At 32.6% G+C, this 16,175-nt stretch overlaps 1 protein-coding gene across 6 annotated transcripts in view; it reads left to right on the forward strand.

The window, feature by feature from the left end:
- Positions 1 to 16,175, forward strand: part of Nsd3 (nuclear receptor binding SET domain protein 3) — a 103,561-nt gene that overhangs the window by 69,400 nt on the left and 17,986 nt on the right. For 3 of the 6 annotated variants that reach the window (XM_047550458.1, XM_047550461.1, XM_047550459.1), the window contains exons 13-16: positions 5,309 to 5,506; positions 6,214 to 6,387; positions 10,234 to 10,380; positions 13,596 to 13,779. In XM_047550458.1, coding sequence (XP_047406414.1) covers positions 5,309 to 5,506; positions 6,214 to 6,387; positions 10,234 to 10,380; positions 13,596 to 13,779 — 703 coding nt within the window. The remainder of the gene's footprint in view (positions 1 to 5,308; positions 5,507 to 6,213; positions 6,388 to 10,233; positions 10,381 to 13,595; positions 13,780 to 16,175) is intronic. The other 3 variants (XM_047550460.1, XM_047550462.1, XM_047550463.1) reach the window with 2 other exon arrangements.

Below are 16,175 nucleotides of genomic sequence, written 5' to 3' on the forward strand. Positions count from 1 at the left end.
AAAAAAAAAAAAAAAAAAGTTGTATGTAACCAGAAGAAAGAGAAGTTATACTCCATCTATGTATGACATGTCAAAATGCATTCTACTGTCATGTATAACTAATTGGAACAAATAAAAAAATAAAAATAAAAAAGTAGTGAGTGGAGAAGTTGTATGTAAGCTGACTATGGTGGTACAGGACCTTAATCCCAGCTACTCCTCAGGTTAGAGCAGGAGGATTACAAGGCTAAGGCAATCTCAGCAATTTAGCAAGATAGTGCCTCAAAATAAAATTGATAAATGGGTTGGGGATGTGGCTCAGTGATAGAGCCTAGCATGGGGCAAAGTCCTGGGTTCATTCCCCAGTACGATACACACATACACAAAATGTTAAATATGGTCTAAATTTGGCACACACTTACTTTGAAATCTAAGAGAAATTTTGCTTTAAAAACAGTAGAACAAATTGGAGGACTTATCCTTCCTGATTTCAGTTTACCACAATACTGTTTACAGTAATAGAAACAGACTGAATGAATATAGACCAATGAAACAGAATAAGAAAGTCCAGAAATAAGCACTTGCATATGTAGTCAGATGATTTTAGACAAATGTAAGAAGACCATTCTGTATGGAAAAGGCAGTATGTTCAACAAGTGATGCTGGAAATATTGTTGAACCTTTACCCAACATCATAAACATAAATTAACTCAATGAATTGAAGATGATAATGTAAGAACTGAAACACTTAAGAAAAAGCATAGAGGATGGAGCTAGGAAACTAGCTCAGTTGGTAGGGTGCTTGCCTAGCATGTGTGAAGCTCTGGCTTCAACACCCAGCACCTTAAAAGAAAAGCGGGGGTGCGGGACAGAGAAAAAGTTTTGTGTCATTGGATTAAGTGGTGATTTCATGGATATGACACCAATAGCATAGGCAGCCAAAAGAAAAATAGACAAATTGAACTTCATCAGAATTAAAAACTTTTGTATTCCACCTGACATTACCAACAGGGTGGAGAGGCAAGCTAGAATGGGAGAAAATATTTGCAAATCATATACCTGATATATGAAACAATTCAAAATTGGGCAAAGAATTTAAGCAAACAGCAGACATTTCTCCAAAGATACAAATGGCCAATAAGCATGTGAAAACACATTCAGCATAATTAGTAATCAGGGAAATGCAAATCAAAATCACAATGAGATGCTACTTCAGACTCATTAGAATGGCTTTTGTCATAAAAAGAGAAAACAAGTGTTGGGCAGGATATGGAGAAATTGGAATCCTGTACATTATTGATGGGAATGCATAAAGATGTAGCAACTGTCAAAAACAGTATAGTAGTTTCTCAAAAAACTAAAAATAGAATCATATGGTCAAGCAGTTTCATCTTGGTATATACCCTAAAGCATAAGAAGCAGGGACTCTAACAGGTAGGTATAAACCCATGTTCATAGCAGCAGATTCACTAGTTAAAATAGAAACAGCTCAAATGCTTGTTGACAGATGAATGGATAAAATGTGATATATACCTACAGTGGAATATTATTATTACTGTTATATTTCTTCATGGTTTTGGGGATTGAAGCTAGGACCTTATGCATGCTAGGCAAAAGTTCTACCACCAAGCTACATTGAACCCAACCTAACAAGAAATATTATTAAACCTTTAAAAAATTAAATTCTGATATATTCTGTGGCATGGATGAACCTTTAAGATATTGTTATATAACAATATAATATTGATAAATTTTATTTTTTCAAAGATATTATGCTGAGTAAAATAATAGAAGCAGGAAAGGACACATATGATTCCATTTATGTGAGGTATCTAGATAGTCAAAGTCTTAGAAACAAAACAGTGCAATAAGGTCACAGGGAGGAAGAAAAGGGAGTTATTTAATGGATACAGAGTTTGAGTACTGGGTGATGAAAAAGTTCTGGAGAGAGAGGTATTGGTTACACAACAATGTAAATGTACTTTAAAGCCATTGAACTACATGTAAAATGGTTAAAGTATTAAATTTTATGTGCATATACATATTTTACCACAATTATGAAAAACAAGTGCCCTTAGTTATGACAAGAAATTAGTTTGGTTACCAATTTCATATATTTCCACTTTATTAAGAGTGAGAACTTAGATTTTTCAAACCATTACTTAAGATCATTAAGGCAGTTTTCCTTTGTTTATCAAAAATACATGTAAAAAAGTATTATGCCTAATAAGTTCTTTTTAAAAGTTTACCTCCTTAGGTTTTTTTATTGATTCCTAATTAATTTAGACCACCACTTTCTATTATTTGAGCCACATATGATTTTTAGAAAAGAAGCATTTTGGTAGTCTTGTTGAATAAAATGTATAATAGAGACTACAAAAAGAGCTTTGTACAGATAATTTTACTTACTGTTTATTCCTTTTTTTTTTTTTTTTTTTTTGGTACCGGGGATTGAACCCAGGAGCCTCAATCTTGAGATCCTCCTGTCTCAGCCCAGTTCAATGAGATTACAAACATGGACAACTGCAACTGGCTATTTAGAGTACTTTCTGCATTATGCAAAGCTGTAAAGTTAAACCTCCTGCCATTAAAATACATTTTTTTTTTTTAAGATTTCTAAAAGTTACTTTTTTTCTTTTCTCTAATGTGTGTGTGTGTGTGTGTTTATATGTGTGGTGCTGGGGATGGAATCCAGGGCTTTATACATGCTATACAGGTGCTCTACCACTAAGTCATACTCTCAGCCCTAAAAGCCACTTTTAAAAAATACTATTACCTTCATAACTATATACCTGTTAAAATGTAATTTGAAGATACATACATACAACAGGACAGCAATAAGAAGAAAAAAAACACTGTACAAATCTACAACAAAGGCAGTAAAAATGTGAATATCATATTCGTAAGTACTGATTTTAAAGAATTTTTATAATTCAACCAATTGTAAAGATAAGGCATTTCCAAAATCAAAGAACAATGTTGCAATTCAACCAGTTTTCTGGAGAAAAAAAAAAAAAGGCAAAACTATTCCTTGTATTTTTCCCTTCCAGTTTTTATAGGCATTAGGAGAAAAATGGGCTAAAGACTTGAACGCTTCCCAAAAGATGATGTCCAAATGTCTAATAAACATTTAACAAGTTTGTTACTGTAATTTTCAGTTCTTTGTTTATAACTAAACATTTTTTCTATATTTTTATTCACTCTTCTGTGAATTTTCTGTTCATGTCTCTTGTCCATTTGTCTTGCAATTTATATTTCTTAGTATAAGTTCATTTCCAATTATTTAAGTAATACATATTGTATGAAAATGTAATTCACTGTCTAGTTGATTGCTATCATGGTCATTTTGTTTTGTTTTGGTGTTGGGGATTAAACTCAGGGACCTAGTGCATGCTAAGCACAGGATCTACCACTGAGCTACACCCCAGCTCTTGATCACCACTCTTAATTTTAGGCCCCTACTTACTTCTAGCACTTGCCAGATCCAACTACTGTTATCACTTTGTAGCCCTGAAAATGTTTTTATGTTTGTGTGTGTGCGCATAACATTTGGGTAATATTCAATAAAAATTTATCATACTATTGTTCTGCAGGAACTCTTTCTATATTAAATACAGGTGCATTCTGTTTGATTGCTGATAGTATTCCATAGCTTGCATGCATCATAATTTACTTAACTCTTCCTCTATGAATGAACATGTGAGTTGATTTCAGTTCTGCAATTGTAGTGATTTGGTCAACATATTGTACATATATAAATCTTCATTAAGTACTTATCAAGAAGTAGAATTTCTAGGGCACTGGAAGTGAATGTTCTTTTATTTTAATGGATACTGCCCAGTTGCTTTCTAAGGTAGTTCCTTCCAACTGAAATTTCTACCATCAGAATATAAGACTGCCTGTTTCCCCACACCTGTATCCATAATTGGTATTCTCTAACCATTTTAGTTTGTTTTAATTTTATAACTGATTTCAGTTAGCATTTATCTAATTACTAGTGAAGTTGAGCATTTTTAATGTTTTTTGGCTCTTTGTCTTTTCACTGTTCGTAAATTGCCTATTTGTACTCTGTCTACCTTAGGCTGCTTTTGTTTCTGTTTTAATTTATGATTCTTCATAAGTCTTGTTCAGTTATCTTTCCTAATGTATGTTGCATATATTTCCTCCATATGTGAACTCTTTATGGAACAAAACATAATCCTGAGCCATTTTTGGTTGCATATTTTTCCACATCTGTTTTCTCCTATGTGTTCCTTTTTTTCTATTCCATTTCTATCATAATTGGCATTATTCTTCCTTTAAATGTTTGGCACATTCACCAGTGGAGCCATCTGGGCCTAAAATTTTCTTTGTTGGAAGGTATTTAATTACAGTTTCAATTTCTTTTAATAGTTTATAAACTACTAATATTTTCTATTTATTTTTGTGCCAGTGCTAGTAAGTTCTGTTTTTCTAGGAATTGGTCTGTTCATCTAAATTTTTAAACTTATTAGCAAATATGTAGTCAAATCCTCTTAAAAATCTTTTTATTGTTCATAGGATTTGTACTAATGTTCCATTTTTTATTTCTGATATCACTTAACATTGATGCTTTTTCTCTTTAATTTTTGTTACTTATATCAGGGATATAGTTTTAATTTTCTCAAAGAACCAGTTTTATTAATCCTTCTCAATGAACTTGGATCTCACTGCATTCTTAATAATTTTACTAGGTATAGAATTCTGGCTTGATAATTATTTTCTTTCAACTTTTTAAAGATAGCATTCTGTTAGTTTTTGGCTTCCATTATTCTCTTTCAGAGTCAGCTCACTTTGAAAGTAATTGTCTTTTCTGTGAGTAATTTTAATATTTTTTTTTGTACTTGATTTTCTACAGGTTAAGTAAAATATACTAGCTGTAATTTTCTGCCTTTTTTTTATTAGGAATATGAGTTTTTATTTTGTATCTGTTTTACACACACAAATTGTCCATGATTATCTAATGGCATTGGTGTATTATTGGGTAATGATTTTTGTTCATTTTGTGTGATTTGCCACTCTCTGCTGTCAGATATTTTAAAAATTCTACTTGAGTTTTTTTATGAAATTAGTTTTGGAGATCTAAATTAGTGTTGTATCTCCAAATTGATTATTATCTCAGCAAAATTTATGAAATTATCTTTTAATTTAGCCATTTATTTTAAATACTTATTTTTATATGTTAATTTCTTATATATTATAGTAGATCCTCTTCTAGGACCACTTATTTGATGTCTGTTGCTGCTTCTATCTGAAAGGAATATGCTTTAATCATATTTTCTTTAATCTGTGTTCTTCATCAATCTTTCAGGGCAACACCCATGCTTTTCATGTAAGGTGTCTGGTAAAGATGTGAAGCGTTGTTCTGTTGGTTCTTGTGGGAAATTTTATCATGAAGCCTGTGTCCGCAAATTCCCCACTGCCATCTTTGAATCAAAAGGATTCCGCTGCCCCCAGCACTGCTGCTCTGCCTGCTCTATGGAGAAAGATCTCCACAAAGCAAGTAAAGGTAACACTGCTAAAGAAGGAGACAATGATTTTGTTTAAAGTGCAGTGGCAAATAATCTATTAAGCACATTATAACAAACATTTATAACATGATAACAAACAAACAACAATGGGCATTGTCCCTGTGTGTATCTCTAGGCTTAAAAACTCAACACAATCAGCCAGACTTGGTGGCACACACCTGTAATCCTAGTGACTCGGGAGGCTAAGGTGGGGAGATCGTGAATTTAAAGCCAGCCTCAGCAACTTACCAAGGCCCTCAGGACTGGGAATGTGGCTAATGGTTAAGTGCCCCTGGGTTTAATCGCTAGTACTGAAAATAACAAAAAAAATAAAAAGACACCTCAACACAATCAGTAACATGTTAAGTGAGAATTAAGTTGCCAATTCAGATCATGAGAAGAAAATTCGGTATGTTCAAAACTACCCTTGAAAATCCCTTATACAGTTGCCAGATTGGATCTCACTATCACTCCAGCATTGGAACTAACAATTTTTTCTTTGAACACTCTCTTTATTATGATTAGGCTTGCACTTAAGGCCCGTATAGCATAGGAATGAGAGAGCAAGCCTAGTGAAGGAAAAATATTTTACTATTCCAATCACTAATGTCACATGAGAACCAAAAAAGCCTAATTCCAATAGTCTAATTTTGTATCCAGCCAATGCTTTATTGTACAGATTCTTTGTTGATCTGTCTTTAAACAGGACGCATGATGAAATGTCTGAGATGTCCAGTTGCCTACCACTCTGGAGATGCTTGCATTGCTGCTGGAAGCATATTTTTGTCCTCCTACATTCTCATCTGTAGTAATCATTCCAAACGAAGCAGTAATTCTTCTTCTGCTATAAATGTAGGCTTTTGTTTCGTTTGTGCCAGAGGTGAGTATCAGTTCTTTCTTTTTTATTTATTTTTTAATCTGTTGGCATATTTCTCTGTTAAAATGGGTCTCAGTCTTGGGAAAAAACTTAGGCCATCTAGTACAATCTCCCACCCAGTTCCAAATGCTATCTTATTATGTCCCTGAGAGAGATGAACATTCTAGCAACTAGTCCCTTTTACAATATTAGACATTCAAATTGATAGAATATGAACACTTCAATAAGCTAAAATTTGCATTTGAAAAAATAATTTAGAAGTACAGATAAATTCTCAGGTTTTTATTTGATTAATGTTTATATTAATCAAAAGATTAATCTGTTCCCTTCCACAGATAATTTTTCTATTCCTTCCCGTGTCATCTTCTTCAATCCAGACTTTTGAATGATTGAGATTTCACTTGGAAGGCAAAACTAGTACATTTATTTTTTGATTGTTTATGTTGTATTTTATAATGTTTTGGTCTGGCATTGAGAAGGCCCCATGGGACACAGCCAAGGCAGCATATGTGGTGGTTTAGTCAAGAGCCAGCAATGCAGGCTTTCTTATTTGCCAGCTGTTGATAATTAAGTATGCCAAAAGATTGATCAACTGAAAACAATGTTGTGTCCTGGGGGTTGGAAGGTTGATCAGTGAGCTTGAGTTCTCATAGTACACATAAAATAGAACTTCTTCGGTTTAGATGTGATATGCAGTATCCAGCTTTGGATGATAAACTTTTTTTTTGTTATTAGTAAGCATTATAGCCCTCAATACTGGTTTTGGTATATTTTTAATATAAGCGTGAAGTGTTCTGAACTTCCCTTTGTGTGAAATATTTGAAAGGACTCTGAGGTAAATCAGGACTGTTTGCTTTAGGAGAGTTAATTTGGCAACAATACTATAAAAGTATTTTTTTAGTAGGATTTAGGTTGTATAACAGATCTCAAGTTGTCTTGTTTTTGTTTCTTTCATTAAAAAAATATAACTTAGAGTAAGTAGACAGTAAAAGATTAAATAAATGGTAGTCCTTTGTATAGTAACCATCTGGGTTAGTGGTACACATGGCTGGCTAGCTTCCATTGGAGTAGAAACATTGTTTTTCTTTACTAGCCAGTTACAACAATATGCTGCTCTGAAACCTGACTGCTACATGGAGGAGGAGGAGGGCTGAGATTGTTTCATGCCACATTGTTGCAGGTGACAGAAAGGATTTAAATAAACCAATAAGAAATTAAAAGCCATCACTAATTCCTTTCTCATCTTCCCTCCCCAAAGAACATAGGAATGAATTATTGAATTATCAGTCGAATGCCTAGCTTTAGAGATTTTCAGATGAGTGGTAGTGATAACATAGTCTCTTATTAATTTTCAAACCTTTTCTATTTTAGCATTCTAAGGTGCTCTTAGAATAAGGAAATATAATTTAGCCAACAATTTAAGCCTCAAGTTTATAACTATTATAAACTTGCTTACTTTGGGGTACATTTTGAATCCAGTATCATCAGTGTATTAACCAATATTTTCTTTTGCTCTATTTCATTCAATAATTGGGAATTCTCTAAGACAAATATGTCAATTTAGGACAGGTTAAAAAATGGTCTACTAATAGAAACTCTAGCCGTTGTATTAAATTTAATAGATACTTGATTAAAAGCTTAAGACTAATGTAGATGGGGAAAACATATCTTTTTTTTTTTTTTTACGGTGCTGGAGATTGAACCCAGGGCCTTATACTTGCAAGGCAAGCACTCTACCCACTGAGCTATATCCCCAGCCCCAGGAAAACATATCTTAAAAATAAAATCTGTATTTATATCTTATCAGTTTGGCAATATTCTGATTTACTATTTTAAAATACCTATTTAAGAAAGGTTTATTTAATTTTAACTTGAAAACTTTGTGTAATCAAAGAAATCATCTTCATTTTCCTTTCCAGCATTTGGAAAAATTTTATTCTAAATATGTTAGATGTTGGGATTAGACAATGCTTAAAAGTCTTTCAGAAGTAAATAATATGTGTTCTTTTATAAGTATTTATTGAAGTCACCTTTTTAAAAGAGACTTAACTTTAATAAGACCATACATAAAAAGAGATATTTTAATCATTTATATTTAGTATTAGAAATCTTAGCTTATTTTGCTTCTTTCCTCATACAGAATTTTTCACTCCTTATAAAGGATTGTTTTTAGTTCTTGGTTATTGGGTATCTAAAATCATTGTTAGTTGTTGTTTTGTTTTGATTTGGTTTTTTGGTACTGGGGATTGAACCCAGGGTTGCTTTACCACTGAGCTACATCTTCAGCTCTTTTTACGTTTTATTTTAAGTCAGGGTCTTACAAAGTTGCTTACAGCCCAAGTTGCTGAGACTGGCCTCAAACTTGGCAATCCTCTTGCAGCCTCCCAAGTTGCTGGGATTACATGTGCCACCATGCCTGGCTTAAGTTAGTTCTTAATGACCAAACTGTCTAGAAGTGTAAATCCAACTTTTGAAATTTACAGGAATAGTTAGATTCACCCACACAGATACTTGAACTGGGACATTTTTCAGTGTAGTTTATATTTACCTTTTCTATTCATCTAGAGAGTGGTTATGAAAGTTACTTAACCATCTGTGCCTTTCTTTGAAATGGTAATTTAAAAGGGGGCTGCAGGTTAGGGTTCCCTTTTTATTTTAATAGAAACAATAGCAATTCATTTTGCATGTGTAAATCAAATTCTAGTAGACATTATTTGAAAGACTTTGCACAATTGCCCTAAGAAGTTATTTCCCCATTTTATGTGGATAAGAACACTGAAGCCCAGGTGAGATCATTTGCCCAAGACTACACTAGTGTTAGTTAAGTAAAGAGACCAGCATTTCTCCTGATCTTCCATATTTCAGAGCCAATGACTTTTTTACACTATACCACCTTCCTCTATTAAATGTGTGAAATTTGTTTCAACATTACATGACTTTTCTTAGAAGATTTTTATGTTATTAGCAATTTCAAGTTCCATTCTATCGTCTGGTTAAGAGACATTTCTTGAGTCCATCTCAGTGGAGGGCATCAAATGAAGATAACACTCACAGGAGAAAGTAAATGGTAACCCTTTTAAAAACAAAACTCTTTCCTCCCCCTTCAAAATGATTTCTAAATGAAATTGCTGTTGTGATTTGTGTTGTGAAATCCTAGATCATTATAAATTGACTGGTAACCAAGATAGAGCAGTTTTCCCTGCTGTCATTGTCCCTGGTTTATGGTGGCTTATAACTACATTATGAACACAACTGGGGAAGGGACAGGGAGGGAGACAAGAAGAGGGAATCATAGATGGGTTATAGTGATCTTGTGTTTTTAAAATCATTTACCATATTGATAGAGAACAATTTCATTATCTGGCAGAGAAAGCTAGAATTGAAGTGTATCTTAAGTTCTGCTTGACATACTGAAGATAGATCAAGATTTATGTTATGTAAATGATTATTATTTCTAGCTAATTGATATGTCATTTTGTGCTCTGGGTTGTCAGAGGACTGTAGCTTTGTTTTCCTTAGGGAGTTTTTAATATGATGTCAAATGCCTTGTGTATCTTCAAATTATTTGGACTTTTCTTCTGCAGCATAGAGGTTTCTGTAATAAGGATAAGGTTTTGAGTAGCTCAGTCCCCTTTAATAACTACAGAAAGGCTTTCTGTTAGATCTTTCTGTTTTCTTTTTCTTTCTTCTTTCTTTCTTTCTTTCTTTCTTTTTTTTTTTTTTCCTTCATATTCTTCCCTAGCCCCAACTTTAAGGCATAGCTGAATAATAGGTATTGTTTTTTTTTTCCCCTCATGGAATCATGGGTAGTTTCATTGGACTTCATCTCTTTCTGTTTGTTTTGTATAGGGCTGATAGTTCAGGACCATTCAGACCCCATGTTCAGTTCATATGCCTATAAGTCCCACTACCTACTGAATGAATCAAATCGTGCTGAGTTGATGAAATTACCTATGATTCCTTCTTCGTCAGCTTCCAAAAAGAAATGTGAGAAAGGTAATAATCAAAATAGTTTATCTCTTGCTTTTATTTTTGCATTTCCTATTTTTCTCTCTCTAAATGAAGGGGGGAAATGTATGCTTGTCAAGCACCCCATCTGTTGCTTTTGGTAAATTCTGCCTTGGTGGTTGTGACTGTGTCTTCATTGGCTGCAAAATTATTAAAAAGGGCTTAAAATAATTCCATTATTGCAAACTTTTACTTTTCTCCTTGAATAAGTTTTCACACATTCCATATATGTTAGATTATTAAAATAGAAAGACTAGGATTTTGTTCAGTATAAAAGAATATTTTAAGAACTCTTTGTGTATTATCTGATACATAGAGAAATATCATTTCCAGTAGAAGAGAACAGACATGGTATAATTTGTTACTGTCAACTAAATAACAACATAGGTTATTAAAAGAAGGAAAACAATATGCAGATACTTAAAAGTTTGACTTTAGAATACAGTCTATCATTTCATTTCTTAAATTTTGCTAAGATGCTATGAAAACTAGTTGCCCTTCCCTTAAGACACATTGGTGGGAAACTGGGGTTGGGGGAATACCTGAAATACTGGATGTTGAAAGATAGCCCAGCTAAGTTGCTGATGGATAATTTATTCACAGAAAACCAAGAGCTAAATGTATATGTAAATATACATATGAATGTATTATGTATGTATACATTTATATATCAGTTAATTTCATCTATGGAAGAAAACTTCATCTGTGTCTAGCTTTCCATAGCCTACTTGCAACAAAGGGAAATCATGATTGAACAATAATGTATTATTTGGGGAGTTTTTATCCCAGAGGGGGGAAAAAGTCAATGAACTTGGAAAGTGAAAGCCTTTTCCTGTATACATTCCCATTATGATCTGGGGGCCATTTAGTATTTATTTTAAAAAATTCATTCATATCTATCATACCAAGTATATGTATACTAAATATATTTGAAATAGGCTTCCCCCAATTCTTTGTGTTGCCTTTTTGATTTATCTTTGCTGTTTGTCAGATATCTGAAATGGCAACTCATAATTAAAAGAATAACTAAGCAAGTTAATTAGAACCCATTAGAAGTATTGAAAAAGTGTTGGCTTTTTGTCTGTTTTTTGTTGAAGTCAGTTATCACCTTACTGGTGATACTGCCTGCTTCCCAAACAAAGATGGACATAGTCTGACATACTCCAAAATGCAATAAAATTAGTCCATCTGAGGCATGTTAGGAAATGCTTCATTTCCCTGCTGGTGCCTACATAAAAGTAGATTGATTCAATTGCTGCTTTGTTTTCAGCACTCAATATTAACCTTGACATGAATTGAAATTATTTTGAGCCCTCTGCATAGCTTGAATCACATCTTATTTCTCTTGCTTCCTAAAGAGTTTTCTTGCATAGCACCAAGGTAGATTGTTCATATTTTAATTTTTTCTATTTCCCTGTGTATTTTTAACATTTTTATTATGATGATTTTCACTGATGATTCTGGCTCTGTATTTCCTCTGAAATAAGACTTAAAATATAGGACTATTCCATAAAGTTGAAAATGACAGGCCTGACTTTTTCACTTCAAGGCTAATAATCACATTTCCTCTAAAACTATTTGCAAAGACAATTCTCCCTTATCAGTCATTCTTTTCCAATGGCAAAATGAATAATCTCATTTTACTTTAAACTTGTAGAATTCCATACCTAGGCTTAGAGTATTCAGGAAGCTAATCTCTAGGCTGATGAATTGAACCAATTAATCCATATTGAGATCTGCAATCAAAGGCAAAATCCTTACGAAATAAAGTTAAGTAAAAGCTTTTAAGCAGAGGAAATATAGTAATTTAATTCATCACTGGTTATATATGGATTTTCTTTTTGTTTTCATGTTAATCAGTTAGAAGTTTGAAAGTTTGTACAGGAAGACAAGATTTTCTGGAAAACTGACAGCAAAACCCTCAAAAGGCTGGAGCATGTAAATGAAGTCATATAGAGGGCTCTTAACCTTTTGCCTATGAGACTTTCAATCTCAGTATACTCATGGGCTATAGACCTGATTTTGCAATGGAAAAAATATTTTCCAGTAAATGTCTTTATTATATTCATCTTCAGTGGTTAGCAACCTTTCACTCACTTGTTAAAATGCATATTAAAAATATCTAATCCCCCAACTCAAATCTCTTCTTTGTTTTTTTTTTTGTTTTGTTTTGTTTTTTTGTTTTTTGTTTTTGTTTTTTGCTACACCTGTTTTGGTATCAATTAAAAAATCATTTTTATATATCTAAAAGAAAAGGATTTTAATAAGGAATTGGTGGGATGTCCTTGCATATGGTGCTGATAATTAGTTCTGGGCTATAAAACAGTGGTTCTCAATAATTTTAAGTCAAAAGATTTGAATAAACAATTTTTTAAAATTTATTTTGGAAAATCTAATAATTACGTATATATGTAAAATAAGGCTGCATGAGTTTATGTTTTGTTATGATTTTAACAATTTAATATAATAATACTTGCTTTGTTATTGGGATCAGAATCTTTTATTAGCAGTTATATATCTCTTTGCTTAATGAAAATTGCAAAGTGTTCATTTTGAAATGAAGTTTTGGTTGATACAATATTTGAAAACATGGGTTTATGAGGAAGGGAAGGGTGATGAAAAGTTGCAAACCACTGCTATGCAGCCCATGTGATTTTCTTTATCTTTACTCTTAAGGAAAGATACTGTGATCACCAATTTGAGAATCCATATTCCTTTGCTATTTTGTATTCTTTTATGGAAAGCAAAAGTGCTGATCAACCAACTGGGTATTTTATTTCTTGTTAATTTTATTGTAAAGGGATTTAGTTAAGTGTGGCACTGGATTAAAATACAGTGATGACTACTGCTTTCTTTCCTAGCTCTGAAGAAAAAAAGGAAATTGCTACTTATATATGAAAAACCTGTTTCTGAATCTATTCAGTCTAAACACTTTATGCATTTTTCTCATCATATATAAAAGAGTTTTAGCTGTTGCTAAACTAATTCCTTAGCACACATATTAGTAGAGTCAAGATACATTAATGGAACTCTAAGCTTCTAACCACTGAAGCCCTTAAAAAAGTAAATATTTTCACGGTTTCCTATTTTAATCCATCGCTATTGATATAACTCAATCCCTTTGTTATTTCCCAATTTGAATCAAATTTAATGCACTTAAAAGATAACTTTCTCCTTTCTTTTTCTGTTTCCTCTTTTCTCAGTTATTAAGACTGTTTATTTGTTTCAAGGTGGAAGATTGCTCTGCTGTGAATCGTGCCCAGCTTCCTTCCACCCGGAATGCCTGAGCATAGAAATGCCAGAAGGCTGCTGGAATTGTAATGACTGTAAAGCTGGCAAGAAACTACATTACAAGCAGATTGTTTGGGTCAAATTGGGAAATTACAGGCAAGTTTTCCAAGGACAAAGAGGAAGTTTCCATCAGTGCTCAGACCAGATTCATTATTTGGATGCAGAGCAGCTAGGAGATGGGCAGAGCAGCATAGAACTGCCTCCCAAAAAAACAAAAAGGAAACAGGTTTTCAGTCTGAATTTTTAGGGGTTTGGGAAGGTTATGTTGTTATTAGAGTTCTTTTGGTTTTTGGTTTTTCTTTAAGATTTGTTGGTTGACTTGCTAATAGCAAAATTCTGAAAGTTATTTTATATTAATAAACTATGTACCACTAGATTTTGGAATAAAAGGTCTTATATGGACAGTAGAGATGATGTTTTCTTTGTGTCTTAATTAGATATTTATTGATTTCTGACCTCTAATAAGATCAAAAGTTTATATTCTGACTAAAATAGCTTTCTTTGCCCCTAAATCTGACCCATTTTGTTCTGGTTAGAAGCCCTAAACTGTGTCTAGAGTGATTTTTATAATTTAAAAAGAGCTTATTCCAATAAGAGCCTTTAGTTCTAAAGGGAATGAAGTAAGAAGTATAGTGATTATCATTATTTTAATAAAACTTTTCCTTTAAGGCTTTAAATAGTCTTCACTAAACGCATATGCATACTTTTTTAAAAATTCTACTATTGAGGGCTGAGGTTGTGGCTCAGTGGTAGAGCACTTGCCTAGCACATGTGAGGCATTGGGTTTGATCCTCAATACCACATAAACATAAATAAAGGTATTGTGTTCATCTATAACTAAAAAAAAATTTTTTAATTCTACATTTTGAGGCATATATTTATTATTTTTCAAAGAAAATAGATACTAGTCAGCTTAGCACAGTGGAGTTGTACTTTTCAATTAGAATCCTAAGCTACAATTTCAGCCATATTTTAATTTTGCTTTAGCAAGAGCTATATTGTTTTCTCTGTTTAAAATATGCTGCTTGTTTATTTAATTTTCAATTTTCATTTCTAGCTGAGATCAGGGACATTAAGTCATAAAGGGCCCCTACCCTCTTTTTTTCCCCAAAAATACATGACAAGAAACTTCTGAAACCTAAAAAAGGGCTGGGGATATGGCTCGCTTGGTAGAGTGCCTGCCTCACAAGCACAAAGCCCTGGGTTCAATCCCCAGCACCGCAAAAAAAAAAAAAAAAAAAAAAAAGTGAAACCTAAAAAATATTTTTGATAGTTGATAGTTTGAATATATAAATAATTTTATACTATATAGGAAAAGATGTCATAAAGTTGTAAAAGGCAATGTCAAACTGAAGGAAAATATTTTTGGTTCTACATTCTATAAGAAAAGGTGAATTTTGGGTTCTGCATTCTATAGAATGAATTAGAAAAAGAGGCAAAGAAGAGAACAAACCAGTTTGCAGAAGAATAGCATATAGAAAATAATCACAGGAAAAATGCTCAAACTTACTAAAATACACACTAAATAGTTTTTTTTTTTTTTTCAATTAAAAGATTGGCAAAGATTTAAAAGATTGATAATTTTGTGACCTTTGAGGGCATGGGGAAATGATTGCTTCTTGGAGGACAGTCTGGTATCATGTATCAAAACTGTAACTGGAGCATTTCCACTTCAAGGAATTTAAAGAAAAAAATGAAGACCAAGCAAAACATGTATTTAATGGCATGTTCATTGTAGTTATTTCTAATTGTAAATACTTGAAATAACCTAAATGCTTAGTTAATAAGGGATTTGTCAAATAAATTAAAGTGTATCCATATTATAGGATAACATGAAGGCAATAAAGGATAATGCAGATCTGTATAGGAACATGGGAAGATATCTGTGACATATAGTTGAGTTTAAAAAGCGTTTTAAGTATATGCAGTTTGTTCATGCATTTTTATACATTCTTTTTCTTTCTTAAGACAGGGTCTCCATATGTTGCCCAGGCTGTCCTCCAAACTCCTGGGCTCAAGTAGTCATCCTGCCTCAGCCTACCAAGTAGCTGGGACTAGTCACTTGCCACTGAGCCTGGCCTTATTTATATAATTATGGAAAAGTGTAGATGTGGATACCTGTGTTTTTAATACTTGGAAAGAAGTAACATCTAATGTTAATAGGTTCAGGGTTAAGACTACAAGGGGAGAGAGACACCTTTACTTTTCTCTTACACATTTCTGCATCATTTTAATTAAAAAAAAAAATTTAACAATTGTATATAATACTTGTACATATTTTGGGGCTATAACATGATATTTTAAAATGCTTTGATTTTTGAAAGAAACACATTTTCATAATTATATATATATACATATTATATATGTATAACATATACATATACGTATTTCATAATTACTTCTGAGGTGGGGAAGAGAAACACTTGAGAAATAGATTAGGAATGCCCAAAATACTGTAAGATCTTTCAATACTTCAGATCTTTCAATAAGTA

The sequence above is a fragment of the Sciurus carolinensis genome, chromosome 4, assembly GCF_902686445.1.
Source record: "Sciurus carolinensis chromosome 4, mSciCar1.2, whole genome shotgun sequence".
In the NCBI taxonomy this organism is placed as follows: Eukaryota; Metazoa; Chordata; class Mammalia; order Rodentia; family Sciuridae; genus Sciurus; species Sciurus carolinensis.